The 23,902-nt window shown below is 51.8% G+C and overlaps 1 protein-coding gene across 1 annotated transcript; it reads right to left on the reverse strand.

Annotated features, from left to right (window-relative positions):
- Positions 1-757: 757 nt before the first annotated feature.
- Positions 758-20,683, reverse strand: NCAN (neurocan). Its single transcript, XM_034997372.1, has 15 exons — positions 20,604-20,683; positions 19,294-19,707; positions 16,256-16,430; positions 16,018-16,145; positions 15,174-15,467; positions 13,713-14,303; positions 13,028-13,513; positions 12,035-12,967; positions 8,063-8,179; positions 6,906-7,019; positions 5,434-5,592; positions 4,346-4,428; positions 2,071-2,215; positions 1,142-1,324; positions 758-903 (listed from the first exon to the last, which is right to left on the reverse strand). The coding sequence occupies exons 1-15, from the start codon at positions 20,674-20,676 to the stop codon at positions 758-760; spliced, it is 4,041 nt and encodes a 1,346-aa protein (XP_034853263.1). The 5' UTR covers positions 20,677-20,683.
- Positions 20,684-23,902: the final 3,219 nt, after the last annotated feature.

Genomic DNA, 23,902 nt, shown 5'->3' on the forward strand with positions numbered 1-23,902 from the left:
TGAGAGAGAGATTCACCACACATACAGAACCACCAAATCTCAGCACTGGACTCGACCTGGGAGGGTAAGCAATACACCTTCCCTCCATTGCCCATATATTGCTCTGACTATTCTGACCCCTAACTCTGAGGGCACAGAAGGAGGTTGTTCTAAAACATTCCTAAAATTCAATACATAGGAGTTCCACACTCCATTTATTCCCCCAAGACCAAAGACGGAGCTTGGGCTGAAGTCCAGGGTGAAGGAAGAGCAACTGTCAAGTTCAAGCAGTGTGCTTTCAACTCCCAAAACCAACGACCTTAACTAAAAGCTTCAGCCTGCATTTAGGACCTCTGACGGTTTACTAAGCCTGCATGTCTGGTGTGATAAGCAATTCCTTAGTGTGAATCCAAACAGACACTCTTGCACCCTCATCAAAGCCTTATTTCAACAAGTGGTAGTCAGCCTCGCCAACACAAGACTTAACCAGTGCAAAGAATGATCTTTGCCATAATGTGCTTCCCTTCACTGGGAGATGCTCCCAGAGTTCAGCCTGACTAGAACTGACTTTTCAGACACCTGGCTTTGCCTGCCAAGTGGACCATGTGTATATAAGAAAGAGGAGAGAGGAGCTTTTTACAAAGGGTTATGGAGGGGGGATGTGGTTTGGGGCTCAGGGGATTCCAGACCCTCTTGTTTTTCTCTGGGCTCTGTCTCCCCAGGTGAAGGCTCCAGAGAAGGTGTGGGAAAGGGGTTGTGCTTCCTTTTGCCTGGTTCTTCAGCAGAAATTCCCTTCTTCCTTCTCCCAGTCCTCCACTGGGTGTCTCTTGTGTTTTCTGCGTTCCTTGCGCGATTTGTGGTGGTGATGCTGGTGGTGGTGCTGGTGGTGGTGATGGTGTCGCCGCATCCGATGGGACCGTCTGGCTGCAGGGAAATGAGGGAGGACAAGGAAGTGGCAAGAGGTGGTGAGAGGAGGGTGGCCTGATGCAGCGGGCCTTTTCAGGGGGAGGAGAAGTGAAGGAAACACCAGGCAGGCTGGTAAGTTCTCACTTATCCACAAGGCTGTATTATCAGGCAGATCAAAATGTGTAGTAAGATGTTTTAATTGGAGACTACAAATAGCTGGAAACTTGTGTTGAGGTGTCTGGGGACAGCCACTTACGTTTGGTGCAGACGATCTGGGGCTGGTCCCACTTGCCATTGCTCCGGCATCGGATGACAGCCACGTGGTGCTGGGTAAATCCTTCATCACATTGATACCGGACAGTGGCATGGACGTTATACTTGGCCTTGCGAGCACCAATGGGTGAGGCGTTCTGCACTGCCGGAGGGGGACCACACAGTACTGGAGACAGAAGAACCACCAGTTAGGGAAGTGGCCACATCTGGGGCTGAAATGGTTTCCTCTCTTTGGGGGAATAATATACCCCTCAGCAAGTCCTGCCCCTTGCCCAGCTGTGACCCTGCACGACCAGATACAAATGTGTCTGTCTCCTCTATCCAAACCGGGAGCTCCTTAGGGGCAGAAACCTCCTGGACACATCCCACCCTCCTCAATTCTTATGCATGGTGGCAATGAAGCAGATGGGAGACAAGAATAAATTTGAGCAAATGAAAAGAAGAAAGTACATGAAAACTGGCAAAGAAACATAAGTAAGAATAAACAAAAGTATCAGAGAAAGGCGGACATGAGAATGCTTATAAGTGTTCTCTTAATATGTAAAGAGTTCTTACAAATCAATAAGACCAACAAACCTATAGAAAGTTATGCAGAGGAGATGAACTAGCAGGTCCCAGGAAAATAAACACCTACAAATAGCTTATTGACATATGAACAGTTGGTTATTCTCATCCTTAAAGACATGCAAATGACCATAACAAGTAGATACTATCTTTTTCCCCCACTTAGATGAACAAAGAACAAAAAGTTTGGGAACACAGAGTTGGCAAAAGTGGGAAAAAACAGGCACTCTCACACAGTGCTGTAGTGAAAAGTGGGCAGGGCTGACTTACATTTACAAACTGAAATAAAACAAGGAACCAGTGAGTGTGAGATGCAGAAGAGAAGTGGTGGGGCGAGGAGCAGCATACCTGTTCCCTTCTTACAGACGTATGGGAGGTTGTAGTTGCAGGGAACATCGTTCCAGCGCCCACTCTCGTGTGCAACCATCACCACACAGTCCTCCCCGCCCGCAAAGAAATTGTCAGGCTGGTTCTCCCGCCAGTTCTCATATTGCTGCAGGAATGGGGAGCAGGGGGTCAAAGGCTCTGTCATTGCCTAGCGCAGGACTCCCCTGGCCAGACCACTCAAACTTTAAGGACTCAGTGTTCCCATCTACACAATGGGCACCATTCTGCCTGACGGTGGCCCCCACTGCACTCAGAGTCACCCCACCTTTGGCTGTGAGATGGCAGTGCCCTCTTCCTTGGCCCTCCTACCTCCTTCCTTTCTCCCTGACAGTCTGTTTTCCACATGGGTCACTGTAATATAAATAGTTGAACAGAGGTCCTGGAGGGACTCCCTGAGGAGGCAAGGGGACAGCTGAAGACTCAAGGATAGAAATGATGCAGGCAGGGAACAGAATTCCAAGCAGAGAGAACAGCTAGTGCAAAGGCCCAGAGGCAAGACAGGGCTTATCCTGTTTGAGGAACAGAACGGAGGCCAGTGGGGCTGGAGCTTCTAGATGGAGTTGGGGTGTGGTGGGTGGGTGGCCTAGGGCCAGTTCTTGCAGTAGAGGAGATGGATTCTTTTATTTTATTTTAAGATTTTACTTATCTATGTGACAGAGAGAGACCCAGTGAGAGAGGGAACACAAGCAGGGGGAGTGGGAGAGGGAGAAGCAGGCTGCCCGCGGAGCAGGGAGCCCAGGCGGGGCTCGATCCCAGGCCCCTGGGATCATGACCTGAGCCGAAGGCAGACGCCTAACGACTGAGCCACCCAGGTCCCCCAAGATGGATTCTTTTAAACTGAGGTATAATACATATCACATAAAATTTACCATTTTAGCCATTTTTAAGTGTCCAGTTCATTGGCATTAATACGATTCCCAACATTGTACAACTCTCACCACTGTCTATCCCCAGTACTTTCTCATCCCTTCAGACAAAAACTCTGTCCTTATTAGCAATCACTCCCCATTCGGTCCTGCCCCAAGCCCCAGGCAACCACTGATCTACGTTCTGTCTCTACGAATTTGCCTATTTTAGATATTTCATGTAAATGGAATCATATGTCATACAATATGTGTGACTTTTATGTCTGGCTTGTTTCATTGAGCATAATGTTTTCAAGTTTCATGCACATTGTAGCACGTAGCAGCTTTGCATCTGAATAGTGTCCACATTTTGTTCACCCATTCATCTGCTGATGGACATTTGGGTTGTTTCCACCATTTGGCTGTTGTGAATAGTACTGCTGTGGACCTGAGGGTACAAATATCTGTTTGCGTATCTGCTTTCACTTCTTTGGGGTATCTACCTAGGAGCGAAGTTTCTGGGTCATGTGGCAATCCTGTTTGACTTTAACTTTCTAAGGGACCGCCAGACTGTTTTCTACAGCAGGAAGAGGTGGGTTTTTATCTTGACAACAATTGAGAGTCTGAGAGGACTTGAAGCAGGGAGAATCCTGATCTGATGTATGATTTTTAGAAGGTCCCCATGTATATAGGTTTTCCTTTTGGGGTGATGAAAATATTCTGGAACTAGGTTGAGGTGACGGTTGCACAACACTGTGAAGGTACTAAATGCCACTGAATTGTACACTTTGAAATGATTAATTTGGGGGGCGCCTGGCTGACTCAGTCAGAAGAGCGTGCAATGCTTGCTCTCAGGGTCATGAGTTCGATCCCCACGTTGGGTGTGGAGATGACTTAAATAAAAAATGTAAAAAAGAAAACTTTAAAATGATTAATTTTATATTATGTGAATTTCACCACATTTTTTTAAAAGTTCCCCGGCTGCCAGGTGGAGGGGCAGGAGTGTAGGTAGCAAGTGTGCGTGTTGGGGAGGGGGTTGGGGGGCCGCTTCAGGGGTCCCAGTGATTGATAAGGGAGGCTGTAGGGCAATGGGAATATCTCAGAGTCCACGGCTGAAGGACACAGCAGTGAGCAAGAGGAGGACTCAGGCCCTGGTCCTAGGTTTATAACCTCAGCCACTGGGTAGACCAGATGTTTACAGGGCTGGGAAGTCAAGGGTGATCTGGGGCTTTGCTGAAGCTCCTTTGCCAACCAACTCCAGAATCTCAGACCCACAAGGACCTATGGTGGATTTGCACAAGAGGGTAAAGTCAGGCCAGACCACAGAGCCCACGTGGCTCATACCCATCCCACTTTTCTAGGGAGACCCAAGCCTGGCTCCTGCCACTCACCAGCCCTGTGTTGTCCGTCCACTGGAAATCCCTCTCCACGATCCTGTCATTCAGGCCGATCCACGTGTTTTCACGCCCAAAGCCTGTGAGGTGGGGCATCCTGAAGGCTGAGTTCCCACCCTGCCCCCAGCCTCGGGTGTGGGCTGGAGGAGTGGTGGAAGGTATGGGAAGGGAGGACCCCAGCCCTTCCCCCAGCCTCTGTGTGGGCTCGCTCCCCTCGCTTCCCATGCAGATGAGAATGGAAGGGTGGGGGAGGCATGAAAAAGACTGGAATTAGGCTCCAGTCTTGCCACGATTTGTGGCTTAAACAAAGCCAGAGGAAGGAATAAACAGAGACACGTCAGATCTTTGCAGAAAAGGAAAGTAAGGGATAGGAGAGCCAGCAGGCGGGGCTGGACAGGGCAGGTAGGTGACCAAGTGAGGGCATTAGTCACTGAGTGTCATTGAGGATAAGCATGTGTTTGATTACACTGAGGGGGGAAAAAAAACCAACAACAACGAGGGAACCAGGGAATTAACAAATGAAGGAATTAACAGGGGATGGGATGGGGGAAATGTGAATAATTGGATGGATGAGCAAATGGCATGGAGATAATGAATAAATCAATAAATGCCAGATTTAATTGATGCAGCGTTCTTTTTCTAGATTTCTGCAGAGCTCCATCCTCATTTCATCCCCCACATCCCAGATGCCTCTTCATTGCCCTCTTTCCCCTGGCTCTGTTTTATTTGTCATTTGTGCACTTAGGACCAGCTAAATTATAGTGTAGACTTATGTAATTAGGTATTTATTTGTTTGCCTATAGCCCCCACAAGAATATCAATCCCTGAGGACAGGACAATCTGTGTCTTACTGCTGTGTCCCAGTGCCTGGAACGGTGCCTGGTACATACTCAGTAAATATTTGGTGAATGAATGAATGAAGTGAATAGATGAAATAACAAGTGGATAAATGGACACATGAATTAAAGGGGTCAGGGCTCGCATTAATGAACACAGCTTCAGAAAGGTGGCGTCTTCAGGACCCTAGGGGATGCCCTAGTAAAGGGACTGGCAAAGGGCCACCCTGCCCACCCCAGAGTCCCTACTGTTAATGAAGCTGTGTTCCTCAGGTGAGTGGATGCTGGTCAGGTGGCCAGCCCGGCGGCGGCAGTCCCTCTCGGCGTCCTCCCACGCCCGTCGATGGGCAAAGTAGCGGTAGCAGTGGCCTTGGAACTTGTGCCAGCCGTGGTCACAGCCCTCCGTGTCTGGGAGGTGGGATGGGAGTGTGAGGGAGACTGGCCTTGCACCAAGCCCTGCCCTGCTGACCATGAGCACAGCCAATTCACCAGAGAAAGGGCCAAACCCAAGGTCACTGGGAGGCCAGATCACCCCTCTTCCTGTCCTCATCCCCCAGAAGCTCTGCCCCCCCCAACCCCGGTCATCTCTCCCCTCCCATATTCCCTTCTTTCTCTGTTGCAGGAAGACATTCAACCGGAGATCATCACACCCACCCCTCTCATCCCAACCCTGATGTCTCCTTCTCTGATCTGGCTGCACCCTCTGTGCGGCCCCAGGAACTCAGGAAATGGATCTCAGGGTGGCCTAAAATTTCTCTCCTGGCAAAAAGCTTGGAGAGACATTTCTCCCAAAGAGATATACAAATGGCCAATAAACACATGAAAAGATGCTCAACATCATTAGTCATTAGGAAATGCAAATCAGAACCACCACGGGACACCATCTCACACCCACTAGGGTGGCCAAAATTTTTTAAAAAATTAAAAAGGAAAATAACAAGCATTGGCGAGGATGTGGAGAAATTGGAACTCTTGTACATTGCCAGTGGGAACGTAAAATGGTGCAGCCACTGTGGAAAACAGTCAAAACGTTAAACACAGAATTGCCGTGTGACCCAGCCATTCCAGCCAGGTATAACCAAAAAAATGGGGTGAGAAAAAAGGAAACCGGTGTCCAAACGAAAACTTATACATGAATGTTCACAGCAGCACTATTCTCATTAACCACAAGGGGGAAACAACCCAAATATCCACCAAGTGATGAACAGATAAAGAGAACGTGGTCGATCCCTACAATGGAATATTACTCAGCCATAAAAAAGAATGGAGCCCTGATTCACACGACAATGTAGATAAATGTTGAAAACATCATGCTGAGTGAAAGAAAGCAGACACATAATGACACACAGTGAAGGATTCCATTTATATGAAACGTCTAGAACAGGCAAATCCATAGAAACAAAGTAGAGTAGTGGCTGCCAGGGGCTAAGGGAGGAGGATGGGGAGTGACTGCTCATGGATACAGGATTCCTTTCCGGGGTGACGAAAATGGCTGGAGGTGGTGGTTGCACAACATCGTGAATGTACCGAATGCCAATGAATTGTACACTCCAAGGTTAATTCCATGTTATGTGAGTTTTATCCCAAAACAACAATTTGTCATCTGTTCAACCCACGGCCAGAGAAACAGAGATGGAGACCAGAAGCATGGGCGGAGCGCGTGCGGCCCCGCAACCAGCCCCACTCTTGGTACTATTTCTGGGGTCTTGAAAGAGACTCACCTTTCTCGCAGAGGCTGCCCCCATAGCTGGGGAGGCAAAGGCAGACGAACGTGTTGACCTCGTCAATGCAGGTGCCTCCATTCTTACAGGGGCTGGAGACGCACTCATCAATATCTAGAGGGGTGGGACTGAGTCAGAGGTCAGCCTCCCCACAGCACCCAGTGCCCACAAGGAACCAGGCAGAAGATGAGGTCATGATCCTACCATCTATCCTGGCCCCTGAGTAAAGCAACGGTGGTCTGCACAGCTGGCCCAATGACTCTGGAGGTCAAGGGGGTGGAACCTCACACAATTAACATGAATTACCATTAATGAGAGCACATGCCCCTGGGCCAGCCCGAGAGCCAGGGTGTGTGGCATGTTCCACTGGACTTCAGAACACTGAAGGTTATACTCTGGCAAACAGACTCACAGAATGTTGAAGATGGAGATCTTTTCGGAATGTGGAACTTAGGGACACCGAGTTCCAGGGCATTTGCAAGGACATGCGCAGAGGCAGGATGCTGTTTGTAGGTGGAGCTAGATATCATTTGAGCTCTCCTAACAATTCCTGTGTAGACGGTGCCTGAGATTTGTATGACTTGGGCAAGTCACTTCCCCTCCCTGGTACTCATTTTCATTTTTTCGAAGTGATGATAAAAATAGCACCTTCTCAAGGGTGGTTGTAAGTGGAGGGTCAATGGAAGAGCTCAAGAAATCACCTTGTTTATATTTATTGTTATAATTCTATAATTAGTAGTGTGGTTGTGAAGTCAGTGAGGTAATGTGCAGAGCTCAAGACTGATATCATTTATATTTATTGTTAAAGTTTCATAATTTGTCATAGTTCCTGTGTTGGGCTTTGTGGCTAAGAAGAGCCCCCTTGGGTCTAGGAGGAGTCTGAGCCTTATGATTGGTCTTCCCTTCTCATCCCTACCTGGTAGTAATGGGAGGCAGCGCACCTGACCCTTGGTCCCCAGGACGAAAGCTCAGCTGCTTGGTGCTGGTTCAGCTCTTCGGGGCTGATTTACTGGATCCAAGGACAGGGGGAGGTGAAAGGGAGCACCTGAAGCCAGCATTTTGTTATCCCTGAGTCCTCATGCGATGTCCACTGGGGTAGACATCAGGGCTCGGATTCAAGCAAGTCTAGGTTCCGATCCTGAGTCTGGGGCACTCACCAATCTCACAGTTCTCCCCGGCGAAGCCCTGGTCACAGCTACAGCCATACATGGTGCCGTTGACTTTACAGCTGCCTCCATGCAGGCAAGGGTTGTTTTCGCATGGATCCAAGGGAGCTGCAGGGTGGACAGGCAGTGTGCAGAGGAGGCAGGCCACCGTGTTGTCTGCCTTCCCAGAATCCAGACCTAAGACTCCCCCAAACCCTCCCTGTGGAGTCCCCTCTATAACTTCCAGTAGGCAGCTACCAATTTCCTCTTGCACACTCCTGTGATGAGGAGCTTACTCCCCTCAGAGCATCTGTGGGCCACTCTGCTTATGCAAACTGACTGAACTGCAATGGGCTTCCTGAAGCTTCTTTTTGGAAGTCTCCTGGAACATGGGTGTAAGTGCCTCCCTGACTTGTCCCTCTCTTCTGGACATGCCCTGATGGTCATTGTACTTCTCGAAGTTTGGAGCACAGAGGTGGACATAAGGTCCCAAGTGGGGTATGAGCAACACTAGCAATAGTGGGAATCATCACCTCCCTCATTCTGGTGGCTCAATCTTTTTTGATGCAACCTCAGTGGTTATAGTGTAGAGAGGTGGTGGATTATAATAGTTATAACCATGGGCTCTGGAATCAGAGAGGTTAGTTTAATCCCTGGCTCTGCCACTCACTAGGGACTCTGGACAAATTACTTCTCTGAATTTCAGTTGCCTCACCTACAAAATAAAAATAAAAACAATTCATCCCTCTCCCAGTCCCGATCATAATGCCACATCTCTATCAACCTGAGGCATCTTGAGGGGTCTCAGCATTGCTCGGTATGGACTAGACACTCACGGAGCATTGAGGAATATGTGTCCTTGTCTCCCTCCCCCACCATTTCCCCCCATCAGTTGGGTTTCCCTGGAGGCAGCTAAGTCTCCCCTCTGCCTGAGGCCCAGATGCCTTGGTGGGTGGTCTCCACCCTGGGGCCTGGGAGGAGCAGAGCAAGAATTCTTATCCTATCCCAGGCAGACCCCCATCCCTTGTCAGGGCAGCATGCCATCTTCCACTGCAGATACTAGAACCATCGCCCAGAGAAGAGCAGGGCCTGGCTTAAAGTCACACAGCAGAACAGTACAAGAACCAACACTGGCCTCCCAAGGCTCTGGAAGTCCAGTTTAAGGCCCTCTCTGGCCCCTCTAACCTAGAATTTGTTTGTTTTTGCCTGGTCCAGGGCCTCACAAGAAACTGAGATGGTAATAAGCAGTTGCTTCCTTCCTGGTCTGATCTCTGCTGTCACCCTCCACAGGCTGTTCTCCCCATAGCCGCCAGAGATAGCTTATGTAAACCTGAGTCAGGTCATGTCCCTCCTCTGCCTAGGTCCCTCCATGGCTCCCCATTACCCTCAGAGGAAAAGCCAAAGTCCTCACTGCAGCCCACAGGGCCCTGTGTGATTTTTCCCAACATCTCCCTGCCCGACCTCCTCCTCTCTTCCCCTGGCTCACTCTGCTCCAGCCACACTGGCCTTGCTGTTCCTACTACATGCCAGGCAGGGGTCTACCTCAGGGTCTTTGTACAGGTCATTCCCTCTGCCTGGAATGCTCTTCCCCTAGATCTCTGCATGGCTCTTGCCTCACCTCCTTCCGGCTTGCTCAAATTTCATCTGGTTAGAGAGGCCTTTCTGAGCCCTCCCTTCCACAACTAGAAAACTCCCACTGGCATCCCCCACCCTTTGCTTTACTTTTCTCTTTTGCCCATATCACTTTCTAACCTCCAATATAATTTGCTTATTTACTAGGATCATTGTTACCTATCTGTGCCTTCCCCCAGAGCAGCGGTGCGCCACGTGGCAGCCACATATAGTTATTTAAGTTTAAACTAAATTGGAATAAAAGTAAAAATGCAGTTTCTCAGTCACACGAACCACATTTCAAGGACTCAGTCACCACACGTGGCCGGTTGCTACCATATTAGACAGCACAGCTCCAGGAACATTTCCATGATTGGGAAAGTTCTAGAATGTCGCCCTAGAATGTCAGCTTCCAGGGGACAAGGGACTTGGTCTCCAGATGGGGCCTGAAACACAGCAGGCACTCACTAATTGCTTGTTAGCTGAATGGAAGTAGCTGCTGACCCTTCTGCAATGGCTGACACCTGTCTGCGGGGTGATGGCATGTGTCCCCATGGATGGCCAGAGGGGCCTGTGGCTGGCTGTATCCGTCCCTGGTACCACCCCAGCACGTGTGTGCACACGCATGGGGCTGCCAGGCGCTGGGACGCGTGAGCCCCACCAGGTGCCCTGAGCTGCCGACACCTACCCACGGGCTGGCGGTGACTCAGTCGCTCACTGGTGCCACGTTTATTTTTGGCTTCATTAGCATTTCTGCTACAAGCGGGCGGGCGGGTAGGCGCTTGGGTCTCCCCCAGCGCTGGCTGCCTCCCTCCACCCAGGCTGCTGCTGCCTTCAGTCTGGAGCCAAGAAACCAACAGAGTCCAAGACAGACGCAGCTGCGGTCTTGGGGGCTACACCCAAAGCACTTTTCTTAGCACCCCTATCCATGGTTTTCCCTCCTACCTCTCTGAGCATCCCCTTCTCTAGCTCCTTTGGCTTTGAGCCTCCTTCCCTCTGCCCATCTCCCACCACCAGTCTCTTCTCTACTCCTTCCCTGGGTGAGCTCACCGCTTCCCCAAGACCCTGGGTGTTTGTTTCTGATACCAGTGAAATATGCATTGTACGACCTAGTGTTGAAGACACACTGTTGTCAGATGGCCTGGATTCCAATCTTATCATTTACACTCCTCAGCTGCATGATTCCGCTCAAGTCACCTGACTTCCCTGTGCCTCAGTCTCTCCTTCTGTAAGGTGAGGATCTTGCTGGGACTTGTTCCACATGGACATTATAAGGATTAACCAAATTGAGTCCAGCAAAGTGCTCAGAGCAAGCCAAGCATGCAGCAGGCACCAAGAAGCATCAGCCTTTATTGATGCTTGCGCCCCTGCCCAGAATCCGCTTGCCTCTTGGGCATCTGAGAAAAGAGGATGCAGTCCTGGACACAGCCCAGAGGTGACAGAGAGGGGAAGATGAAACCCTGCATCCACTATTTGCAGCGTCGCCACACTTTGCCTTCAAAAAAAGGAGCAAGTGTAAACCCAATTGTGTTAATAAGGGTGTTTTGCAACTCAGAAAAAGTGTCTTTTAATTAGCTGCTGCTTCTTTTTTTTTAAAGCTCAATTGACCAAAAAGAAAAAAAAAAAGTGCCAGCATCTGCAGGCTGAGCTGGCGGGCAGACCTGGCCCCAGAACAGGGCATTAGGCTTTCTCCGACTCCACTGGACAGAGGGCGGTTAAGGCTTCCACAGACTTGGGCTCTGATTGAAGTCTGGCCACTGACTAGGAGGCAAGCATACTTCCCTAAGCCTTCTTTTGCTCTCTATAAAATGGGGCGGATACCCACCCCTCCTGTCTCTTCCCAGCCCCCATTTTCCCTGTGGCTCAGGGGCCCCCACGATCCCATCCGCACCACTGAATTCCACTTGCAATTCCCACTTGAACAAAAAGCCCTTCCTGCCACCCTCCAGCCCCACCTGGGCGTGTGTGTGTCCAGCTCTGTCTTCCCAGACTGAGGTGTCCCTGAAGGCCAGACCCCAGTATCTCACAGAACTGTCGGGCTCAGCGTGGACATGGGCATGATTTGCTGACTGGACTCATCCCCCAACTCAAACTCCATCCACTGCCTCATTATTCCCCCATTACTCACTGTGCATTAAAACAAAGGTCCAACTTCACCTCCTGGCCTTTGCCCAGATGGTGCCTCTTCCAGGAACACACTTTCCGCAATTCAACTCTGCCTAGGGAGCTCCCACCTCCAACATCATCCCCTGTTAGAAACTCCCCCGGGGGGCCCCCGTGAATAACCCTCCCTCCCAGCGCTGCGCTCCCCAGCCCCTTGTCCCCAAGCCCTGGCCACAGTGGGCTGGATGAAGTCACAAGCTTTGAACTCACCCTCTTCCGCACTCCCATTTGCAGGGGTCCCTGGCAGGGTCGGCTCTTCTCCACTCGCTGCCTCCTCCCAGAAGCCCTCCACACCTGGGCTCCCTGCCAGGACCTCCAGCTCAAACTCCTCTGGGCCCAGGGAGGCAGGCGGAGGGGTGCTGGGGGAGTCTCCCGGCACTGTAGGCTCTCCTGAGGAAACTGAGGCAGGCTTGTCAACGCTGACAGCCGTCGGTGTCCAAGAAGGAAAAACAGGCTCCCTCTGGGGGCTGCTGTCATGTGAAGGGGCCAAGGCTCCCAGGGTTCCCGGGGTCACCGTCTGGCCCTCCGGTTCTGGATGGGGTTGGGAGCTTGAGGAGGCCACTGTGGACATGGCCAGGACCCCAACCTTGTCCCCCTGTTCCAGGGACAAGAGGGACATTGCCATGCTTGAATCCACAGCCACTTGAGGGCTCAAGGTGGGGCTTTCGGTTCCCTCAACCCCGTGGGATCCATGTTCCCAAATCCCACCAGCATCACTGGCGTCCAGTGTGGCTGTAGAATCTGTGGGCCCCAACATGGCTTCTCCATTTATAGCAGCCCAAGGCTCTGAACTCGGGGTGACCCCAGGAATTAAGAGAACTCTGGGGCCCCCTGAGGGTGCAGATGGAGGGCGGGAGTCCAGCCCTTCACTGTGCAGTGAGGGCCATGTGCCCTGTGCCTCGTCCACGGTGGCCTGCGAGCTGGAACTGGAGCTTTCCGCTGTGCTGACGACCCCAGACCCAGACTCTGAGATGTCTCTCACTCCTGTGGGCTCAGTGGCTGTCTCAGTGGGGGTGAAATCTTCTGCCACATTCTTGTCCACAGACGCTTGTGGGCTGGATCTGGGGAGCTCAGCTTTGCTGAGCCCAGTAGGGCTGGTCCCCCCGGTTTCTCCGAAGTTTGCCCTGGGATGGTGAGGACTGGCTCCAGCTTGTGTGTCTGTGGCTGTCCGCGAAGAAGCTACTGGACGTCCTGCTCTGTGGCTGCCAACTGTTGGGGATGTGGCCTCTCTACCCTGTCCTGTTGGGACTGAGGAGAGGGACAGGGAATGCACCTCTAGATGGATGGGGTCCTGGGGGACAGCCTCAGTCTCTGAGGCGGGAGAGGGTGGGCCAGCGGCCATGGCCTCACTATGCCCCGTGACGCTGTCAGCCTGCGTGGGGAGGGACGTAGGGTGTGGTTGTAGCCACAGTTTCGGGGCCCGCAGCATGGCCATGAGAGGTAGGTCTGGGGAAGAGACCATGGGGGATACCTCCCAGGAGGCAGTGCTGGGCCCTTCTGAGGGGCTGGGTGCCAGGACGGTGGACTCTGAGGGGGACAAGGGCAGGTCAGGAGTGGCTGGCCTCACACTGGGGCCCTTGGCTTCCTCTAGTGTCAGGCCAAGGACCCTGCTGGGGCCTGGGATGCTAGGTGGGACCACAGTTGGGGGCCACAGCCAGGGCTCTGGGGGGCTCCTGCCACCAGGGGAACCTGCAACAATATCAACAAGAGTAATTCGAATGATCTCTTAGCAGTTCCTTCCGTTGAGTCCCCTTGGCTCCAGGCCCAAGGAAGAGGGGGCTTCGGAGGCTAGGTGAGGCCTGGGGACCCAGCTGGGATGTGGAGCCTCTTCCCGCGTCCCCGTCACACCCCCAGGCGGGTCGCACCTCCCCCCTGGGACCCCACTCACCAGCTTCAGGCACATCCACCTCGTTGGTCAGCACGGCCCAGGGACTTTGGCTCTGGCTACTCCCTGAGGCATCTGTGGCTCCCGTGGCCAGCGGAAGCTCCACGTGATTCCCAGCAGCCTCTGGAGTCGGGGGCTGGGTGCTGGCCTCAAGCCCCATCTCCAGGCCTTGCTGGGGTTCCTGCTGCTGGAAGTGGCGCCCGTTCAACCCTTTAAAGCGTCCCCTCCTCCTGGGTATGGGGCCAGTTGGAGTTGCCTCTGTGTTTGTGCCCACTGCAGTGCTAGGGCTGCTAGGGCTGGGGGCCGCTGTGCTCAGCCACACCTCTTCAGCCTCCAGGGAGGGCCTTGAGACTAGCGTGAAGCCTCCAGGGGCAGGGCTGGGGGTCTCCTGAGACTCCTGCTTTCCTGCCAAGATCAGAGGTTCTTCGTCCCCACTGGACACGAGAGGCTCCTGGAAGTCAGGGGTGATCGTCTCCTCCCTAGTGCTGGGCTCCAGTTCTTGGGCTGGGGGCCCTTCTGCAGACAGAATCTCCCCCTCATCCCCAGACGAGGGGGTCTCTGGGTCTCCATGTTGATGTGGTGTAGGGTGATGAGCTGTGGGAGAAAGCCGAAAAGGTTGTGTCAGGTCCAGGGGCTGGCTGGGAAGTTCCACCTGAAGTCTACCCCCAATCCAAGTATACTGTAGCACAGACCTTCTGTATATCTCTGTCTCTCTGTGCCCCTGTGTCTGAAACTTCTGGGTGGTTTCTGGGATCCCCCAGACTGCTAGAGGGAGGTGCGAAGTTATTACTCCCACTATTCAGGCTAGGGCCCACTGTCAAGGTCAGTCAACTGGTCATAGTAAGGGGTCAAGAGACAGCTTGGTTCCTGGGTAAAGCTCAGGCAGTGGCCAATTCTCATGGGAGCAGATCAGGCCTGAGCGGTGGCTCCCCCTCTAGGGAGAGGAAGCTCCTAATGAGTGTGGCCTTCCTACAAAGGGAATTTTTCCCCCCTTGCACATTAGACTTAGGTCCTTGGAGTCAGGTTTGCAGCTTCTGAAGCTTTGGTCCCACTCCAAGGACTAGGGTCCTCCCTAGTCCCTGGGGGTGTGGCCTTGCCCAGGGGCCATGGCTCATCAAGGCAGCACTTCCTCCCCAGGGGATACTTATGCACAAGCCTCCAGCTAAAATATGCTCCACCCAGGAGCGTGTCATTCAGCGACCTCAAGAGATATAGCCCACCCCCTAAACAGAACTTTCCCGCCAGAGCTTGGCTTTCTCCGGCCGCGGTCCTACCCCCAGGGCGGGGCTCCTAGGGAAAGGCCAGCATCAGGGGCGTGGCCTCCACCCGAGGGCGTGGCTTATCGCAGAGCTTGCTTCCAGGGGTCTCTCCTCCGTCTGGGCTCCGCCTCCACTAGAAAGCAAAATTCCCAGGGGCGTGGCCTTGACCGGGGTGTGTAACCTCGGGGCGTGCCCTCACACGCACCTCGGAAGCAGTAGGCATCGAAGCGCTCTCCCGGCGCCGGGAAGCCGGTGCGGTTGGCGAAACGGTAGACTGTGCGCACGCCCGGGGCTGGGCCCCCGCAGCGCCGGCGCGGCGTCTGGATCGGGTAGCGCACGCTGCCGTCGGCCAGCCAGCCCGGGTCGCACTGGTCCAGGCCCTCGTGCCAGGCCAAGTGCAGCTGTCCCACCGAGGCTAGCGCGGCGCCCTGGCGGCGGCACTGGGCACGCGCGCCGGCCAGTGTCAGGCGGCGGGCCGGGCCCACATAGAAGACTTCGCCTGCGGGAAGGCGCGGGCGAACGTCACGCGGGCCTGGGGGATCCTCCCCCGGAGCCCGGGAAGGGGGTCCCACTCTAAACCCCAGCCTGGCCGGGTTTGGGTGGTGGCTAAACCAGGCGGCGACAGCCACAGCTGTGCTCACCCCGACCCGTCGAAGTCTTTGCCTCTCACGCAGTGCTAAGAGGAGGGCCTTAGCTTCTTTTTACGAATAAGGTAACTCAGGCCCTTGAGTCTGTTGGGCTTCAGAGAAACGGAGGGGCTTGGCGAGGGGCCCTCAGAGACGAAGAGGAGGGTAGGAAAAGGCAGAGGGGCCAGGGAGGGGGAGAGGCTCAGAGAAGGGACAGGGTCTCAAAGAGAGGGAAGGAAGGGGCACAGGGAAGGAGAGGGGCTCCCGGAGAGAAGGAAAGCTCAGAGAAGGGTGAGCCCAGATATTGGCTGCAGCTTTAGAGAGGGATGAGACTTAAGAGAGCCCTAAGGAGGCATGGGGGTTGGGGAGGTAACCGGGGCTCAGGGAAGTGCGGTGGGGGTGTCCTGCCAGCCCCAGACTTACCCCCCAGCTCACGGGCAAAGCAATACACATCGTAGAGTTCCTGTGGGTCACGCCTGCCATAGCTCCTCACCCCTGGAAGGCTGCTACGGTCGCCATAGCAACCAGGACGGGACTGGGTGATAGGATACCTGATAAGACAAGGAGAGGATCCCTCTCAAATGTGTGTGCCTGGGGCCCCCAGTGACCATCTTTCCCCAGAGGCTAGGTCTCCATATCCCAACCCTGTGTACCCCCTCACCGAACAGTGCGGTCAGAGAGCCACCCCGCATCACAGTTGTCAAAGCCATCTTCAAAGGCAGCCTGTAGGTGCCGTGGGGCTGCAATGGTGGCCGAGCTGAGACGGCAGGCCTCCTGGGCCTCTGCGAAGGTCAGTGCATAGCGATCCTGAGCTGCCCGGTAGTGGAACACAACACCTGTGGGGGGAACATCCAGGATAGGGGCTGATGTATGCTGGAATCTTCAAGAACACACCTCCCTCTTGCAGAATGCCCCTTCCCCGGGTTTGATAATAATAGACCTGCTCCCCTATGCTGCCCTGTACCATGCCAGACTGATATGCCCCCATTTTTCAATAAGGAAACTGATAACAATGGCCATAAAGGGCTACAATTTGTCAAATGTTTACCATGTAAAAAGCATTTATAAGTGGGGCGCCTGGGTGGCTCAATTGGTTGGGCGACTGCCTTCGGCTCAGGTCATGTACCTGGAGTCCCGGGATTGAGTCCCTCATCGGGCTCCCTGCTCGGCGGGGAGCCTGCTTCTCCCTCTGACCCTCCCCCCTCTCATGCTCTCTCTATCTCATTCTCTCAAATAAATAAATAAATAATCTTAAAAAAAAAAAGCATTTATAAGTATGATCTCATTGAAATCTTACAACACTATGATTATTCCCATTTCCAGAGGAGAAAACTAAGCCTAAGAGAAGTTAAGGGACATGGCCAGTTCCACACAGCCAGTATGAGGCACAGCCAAAACTCATATCCGGGATGATCTGACTCCAAAGATAGCACTCTCCATGCCCAGGTTTAGACCCTGGAGGTGACAGGAGGCATGGAGAACAGGGAGAGAAATTCCACCTTTTAAGAAGTAAGTACATGCTGCGGCACCTGGCTGGCTCAGTTGGTTGAGCATGCAACTTGACCTCGGGGTTGTGAGTTCAAGCCTCACTTTGGGTGTGGAAATTACTTAAAAATAAAATTAAAAAAAAAAAAAAGAAAGAGGATTAAGTACATGCACTGACAGAGGAAGCCCAGGGGGCAATGGGAGATCAAGTGTTTCTCGCTCAGCCTGGTGGAGTCATGGAAGACTTCCTGGAGGAGGTGACATGCAAGTCAGGATGTGAAACATCAAAAATGGGCTCACTGTTACTGAAATTCTGATTTAGGGATGAAAGAAATGTCTGAGCAAGACAAAGGAATGAAACATTCTATTTTATCAGAGCTTCTGGAAGGCAACAGTTGCATCTCAGTTATGATAACATCCCCAGCACCAGACTAGCATATAGTAGGTGCTCAATAAATGTTTAATTGAATGAATCAATTGAACAAGCCCAGAGGAGGAATTTACTTCCTTTATCATTTACCAGTTTTCTTCAAGCTTTATCAGTTTTGATCAGCAAGGCTTTGGAAAAGGGATAGTTGGCTGACTCCATAAAATATGCAGTGAGATACTGTGGGTGGGGGAAAACTGGGGGTGCAGGGACTTGCCCATGGCCAACAAAGGTTAAGGGAAATCAACTTCCCAGCAAGAATCCACAGGATGTTTTCCACACAACAATCATTCACTGAGTCCTTTGTCAATTACCTTTTGTGCATCTACTGTGCCACACCCTATTCTAGGACTTTGCTTTATTTTTATTTTTATTTTTATTTTTATTTATTTATTTATTTATTTATTTATTTATTTATTTATTTATTTATTTTTTAAAGATTTTATTTATTTATTTGACAGAGAGAGACACAGCGAGAGAGGGAACACAAGCAGGGGGAGCAGGAGAGGGAGAAGCAGGCTTCCCGCCAAGCAGGGAGCCAGATGCGGGGCTCGATCCCAGGACCCTGGGATCACGACCTGAGCCGAAGGCAGACGCTTAACGACTGAGCCACCCAGGCGCCCCTATTTTTATTTTTTTTTAAAGATTTTATTTATTTATTTGAGAGAGAGAATGAGATAGAGAGAGCATGGAGAGGGGAGGGTCAGAGGGAGAAGCAGACTCCCTGCCGAACAGGGAGCCCGATGCGGGACTAGATCCCGGGACTCCAGGATCATGACCTGAGCCGAAGGCAGTCACTTAACCAACTGAGCCACCCAGGCACCCCGGACTTTGCTTTAATAATCAAAAAAATTTTTTGTTTTGTTCACCTTGATCAGTTAGGAAAAGAGAAACACTGGATATTTCAACAGAAGGAATTTAATACAGGAGTTGGTTAAACAGGTATTTGAGTACGTTATTTACTTAATATATTTTTTCAATCGACTTTAAAAGAAAACCTCACTCTTTAAAACATAAATTTATTTTATTGTATTAAAAAATTATTGTAAAAGGAAATTTATATTCCTATTTCAGATAGAAAGTCAATATCCTTTGTCTTATGGGAAAGTAGGTAACCATGAAAGGGACTTAAAGTTGTAAAAGCCTGTAAAATACGGTGGCCCACAAGAGACTGAGCCAGAAGTTGCTCTCTCTTAGGTAAGAGAGAAGTGTTATAGAAAGGGTAGTCCTGGGGCGCCTGGGTGGCTCAGTTGGTTAAGTGACTGCCTTCAGCCCAGGTCATGATCCTGGAGTCCCAGGATCGAGTCCCGCATCAGGGGGACTGCTTCTCCCTCTTACCCTACCCCCTCTTGTGCTCTCCCTCTCTCTCTCTGCCTCAAATAAATAAAATAAAATCTTTTAAAAAAAGAAAGGGTAGTCCTGGAGGAGACTTTCTTTGGGACTTTATCAGAAGAATCGAAAGGGGGGCGCCTGGGTGGCTCAGTCATTAAGCGTCTGCCTTCAGCTCAGGTCATGATCCCAGGGTCCTGGGATTGAGCCCTGCATCAGGCTCCTTGCTCCGCCGGGAAGCCTGCTTCTCTCTCTCCCACTCCCCCTGCTTGTGTTCCCTCTCTTACTGTGTCTCTCTGTCAAATAAATAAATAAAATCTTAAAAAAGAAGAACAAGAAGAAGAATCGAAAGGGAATCATTGTTCAGGGAGTGATCTCTAAGGTGACATTCTGTGGCTGAGCTTCTGGCTCAGCCCCTCCCCCTCCCAACCTTGTCCTCTCCCCTGCCCTCAACTGACCTGTCACCTCCAGGGGCACCAGGTCCTGCTCATCCTCGATGCCTCTCACCACCTGGCAGCGGTAGAGTCCAGAGTCGCTGGCCCTCAGTGGTCCCAGTAGCAGCGTCGCGTTGGCCCGGTGCCGGGGGTAGGCAGGCAGTGACACACGTCCCTGCCAGCCCTTGGCCACTCGAACCACATTGTCCTTGGCCACCAGGATGGGCAAGTCCTGCCGCTGGCCCGATGCAGTCCGCACCTTGGTCCACTTGATCCGAGGAGCTTCTCGGGCTGCACCTGGCCATGGCCGCAGGGTGAAGAGACAGGGCAGGGCTACCAGCTCTGCCAACGCGGCCCGAACCAACCCCGACCCCACCTTCTGCATGTGGAGCCCCTTGTCGATGGTGGCAGAGGCAGCAGCAGAGACGTCCTGGGTGCCTGGAGTGGAGAATGTGGAAAGAGGACCTGACTCAAAGACAAGGACCAGCAGAGACTGCTCTCTCCCTCACTTTACAGATAGGGAGACTGAAGCCAGAGAGGGAAGTTGCCTACAACATCATAATGCAGTCAACAGATCTGTGATGTGCACCCCAGTCTGTGAGCAAAAGAGGAGTAATAGGGTCAGATCCCGTCACAGTTCTGCCTCCACTCAAAATCCAGATCTTGGCTGCCAGGGATTTGACTCTCTGTCACATGTGTGGCCATGAGAAAGTCACTATCCTTCTCTGAGTCACAGTTTCCCCAAAAGTTAAGTAAGAGGAAGACATTAGAAATGTTTGTGTTTGCGGAGTACCTTCTATATAATGGGCACTTTATACATAGCAATCAGCTCATTTGATTTTCATAACCATAGGCAGAGGTAGCCATGTCTCATCGTGTTTTGGGGGAGTTGAGGAAACTGAGTCTCAGACACATCATTGTACTTGCCTAAGACCACAGAGCAAATCAGGAGGCATTTCTAATGCCTGGGCTTTTAGCCATTGCTGGGGAGATGCCAAGGAAAGTCACACAGACCTTATTTCTATTGCCCCACCCATGGCAGGCATCACTAATCAATCTCTGCACTATTATAATTTTTTTTCCCTCTCTCTCTCCAGCTCATCTCAGCAAAACAGTGAGAGGCAGGAACCTCCAGCCTCCACTGGCAATGACTAAAAATAACCTCTCAGGTGTCTTGTTCACTTTTGACTGTTCAAAGACCTTTTTCATCTATTCTCATTTTATTCTCCAGACCAAGCCAGAGAGCCAGCAGGAGAAGGCTCTAGAGTTAAAAAGCTTCCCCATCTTGTTATTACCCCAGAACCCAACCTCTCCCACCCTACAAGCCAACTCACTCTGTTCCCCAGCCACAAACAGCAGCACCTGGAACATCAGGAGGCCCAAGGCCCAGACAGACACGGCCCCCATCCTGGACCTGGAACAAGATGGAGAGAGAGGGAGAATGGGAGTGAGTATAACCCTCCCAGACAATCAGTGTGCGAGGGCCAAGTCCCCCACTCTACAGATCTGGAAACTGGGGCTAGCATGGGAGGCTAGCATGTCACTCAAGGTCACACAGTCAGCAAGCAAGGGCTGAGCCAGGATCTAAACCCAGGACCAGCTGACTTCAGAATCCCAACAGTCAAGTCACAGTCAGAAGCATGGGTGCTGGAGTGAATCAGACCAGGAGTTGTCTCTCTGCCTGTTCCTTGCTGTGTGACCTGGAAAAAGTAGATTAGCTTCTCTGTGCCTTGGTTTCTTTGTAGGTTAGATAGGGGTAACATCAGGTAGTTGGAAGGAATAGATGTGTAAGCATAGTCAATACATACAAAATGCCTAGAACTGGGGCACCTGGGTGGCTCAGTCGGTTAAGCATCTACCTTCGGCTCAGGTCATGATCCCAGGGTCCTGGGATCAAGCCCCGCTCAAGCTCCGCAGGGAGCCTGCTTCTCCCTCTCCCTCTGCCTGCCGCTCCCCCCTGCTTGTGTGCACTCGCTCGTTCTCTCTCTCTCTGTCAAATAAATAAATAAAATCTTTAAAATAAATAAATAAACAAAAAAAATAATAAAAATAAAATAAATAATAAAATGCCTACACTTGCCTGGCATGAAGGAGTAAGTTTGAGCTGTTGTTATTATTATTATTATTTTAAGATTTTATTTATTTTTGACAGAGAGAGAGAGAGTGTGTACAAGCAGGAGAAGAAGCAGGCAGAGGGAGAGGGAGAAGCAGGCTCCCCACCCAGCAGGGAGCCCGATGTGGGGCTCGATCCCAGGACCCTGGGATCATGACCCGAGACGAAGGCAGATGCTTAACCGTCTGAGTCACCCAGGCACCCCTGTTATTATTATTTTTAAAAACTATTTATTTGGGGTGCCTGGGTGGCTCAGTTGGTTAAGTGTCTGCTTTTGGCTTGGGTCATGATCTCGGGGTCCTGGGATTGGGCCCCATGTCAGGCTCCTTGCTCAGTGGGGAATCAGCTTCTCCCTCTCCCTCTGCCCCTCCCCACCCCCACTCATGTTCTCTCTCTCTAAAATAAATAAAATCTTTAAAAAAATAAAATAATTATTTTTAAAGTGATTTCTATACCCAAATGGGACTCGAACTCATGACCACAAGATCAAGAGCCACATGCTCTTCCAACTGAGCCAGCCAGGCTCCCCTGAGCTGCTGTTATTATTATTATTGACCTTAACACAGCCAAGATAAAAATCCAATTTTTCAGGTTGGCCTTGCCCATAAGACTGGGGGCTCCTAGAAGGCAGCAACCAGTCCCAGTCTGCCTGGGGTCCCCAGTCCTGACAGTAGGCTGGCCTCCAACCCAGCCTTTAATCTGGGTTTGCTGACTGACATGATTCTCAGCTTCAATTCCAGGATTTGGTTGTCGCCAAGATTCTATTCTTGGTTTCTGGGATTTTTGAGAAGCTGCCAAGTCCCAGCTGGAGGAAGGGGCCTCACCCCTGCCCACCTCACCCTCTTCCTGACTTCATACCGCCCAGCAAAGATGCCTCCTAGGTCCACAGAGAAACTCAAGTTGTGGGTCCAGCCTTCTCTAGGGGTTGTGGCCTTCAGGCATAAAATGGACAATTATTGAGTGCCAACTATAAGTAAGGCCCAATCCAGGCACTGGGACACAGCAGTGCCCTCCCAGGCTTCTCATTCTTCCAGAGACCAGAAACCCTGGAGCGGCAGTCCCTCCCCAATGTCTCCCAGCCCTCTGTACCACTCCCCTTATTGGGGCTCAGGAGGTATGGACAGATGGCAAGTTAGAGCATCCTCTATAAACCCAGATCTTGCACCCTTACCCCATTAAAAGAATAGCCCTGAGAAGGGGAGTGTAGTTAGAGCCAGAACGGGGCTGTGGAGGACAGCTCATCCCATCCCCAGTGCCCTTTCCCAGCTCCCAGAGGCCCTACTGGGAGGCCAGCCAGGGACCTATCCGTGGTGCTGAACTCTAGGGAGACAATGCGGGGACACTGCACACTTGGTCTCCTTGCCTTCCTCTGGCAGCGCCTCTGGCCCAGAGAGGGTTAGTGGTTTGCCTAGGGCTGCACAGCAGGGCAGAGGCCAGACCCTGGGATGGTGCCCCCAACTACCAACCCGTAAACCTCAGCAACTTCTGTTTCCATTCCAGGCTGTCCTCATTTCTCCACCTTGGAACCTTGAACAAGTGTGGGGTCCCCTGATGGTTGGTCAAGGCCTGGCAAGGTATTAGCGGGTGGGGCAGGACTCTGCGCTGCACCTGCCCCAAGAGGGCCTTAGGAGGGGGCAAGTTCAGAGAACACGAACACGAACACGAACACACACACACACACACACACACTGTATGGCTAAAAGCACAGACTACATCCAGGGGTGCCTGGCTGGCTCAGTTGGAGGAGCATGTGACTCTTGATCTTGGGGCCATGAGTTCAAGCCCCACGGTAGGTGTAGAGATTACATTTAAAAAAAAAAAGGCAAAAAAAAAGAAAAAAGGCTCTGCCTCTACTTTCCATATATTGTATGAGCCTAGACATGCCGCTTCATCCTCTATGCCTGTTTCGCCACCTGTAAAATGGGGATCACCCAGCATGTACCTCATGGTTATGGTGAGGATGGAACAAGCTAAGACTTGTGAAGTGCTAGAAATGTCAAATTTAAAATCAGCTTTTTGTATACAAAGCCTCATGTACACACGCAAATGTACAGAGGTGATCCAACACAGCGACAGTTTCAGGTGCACCCTCCCACATGCACACACACTCTCCCAGATGCACTCTATTCCCTCCACTTGCACCCTCACACACCCACACACCTTCTCTTAAAATACCTCCTCCCCAGAGCAGCCAGAGGTGAGCATTTATGCAGCTGTCTGGGACTCGCCCCCTGGTGAATAATGCATGAGCCTCATGCATATGCAAACAGGGGCCTGTGGGGCCTTGGAGGAGGGGCGGCCCGGAAGGAGTGTGTGTGTGTGTGTGTGTGTGTGTTCGTCCCCCCCTCATACCCACCTCCTGTCTTAGTGGGGACTGAATGTGGGTGAGTTTGCCAGCAGGCGTTTTTGTGTGTTCCTAGGTGTGCGTCCGGATGCTGTGTCCAGGCAAGGATGTGAACTTGTGCCCTGTGATGTGTGGATGTGTGCATCGGTCTGCAGCAGCTCTGTGCACTGAGTGGA

The sequence above is a fragment of the Mirounga leonina genome, unplaced genomic scaffold (assembly GCF_011800145.1).
Source record: "Mirounga leonina isolate KUSES-001 unplaced genomic scaffold, KU_Mleo_1.0 Mir_94, whole genome shotgun sequence".
Lineage (NCBI taxonomy): Eukaryota > Metazoa > Chordata > Mammalia > Carnivora > Phocidae > Mirounga > Mirounga leonina.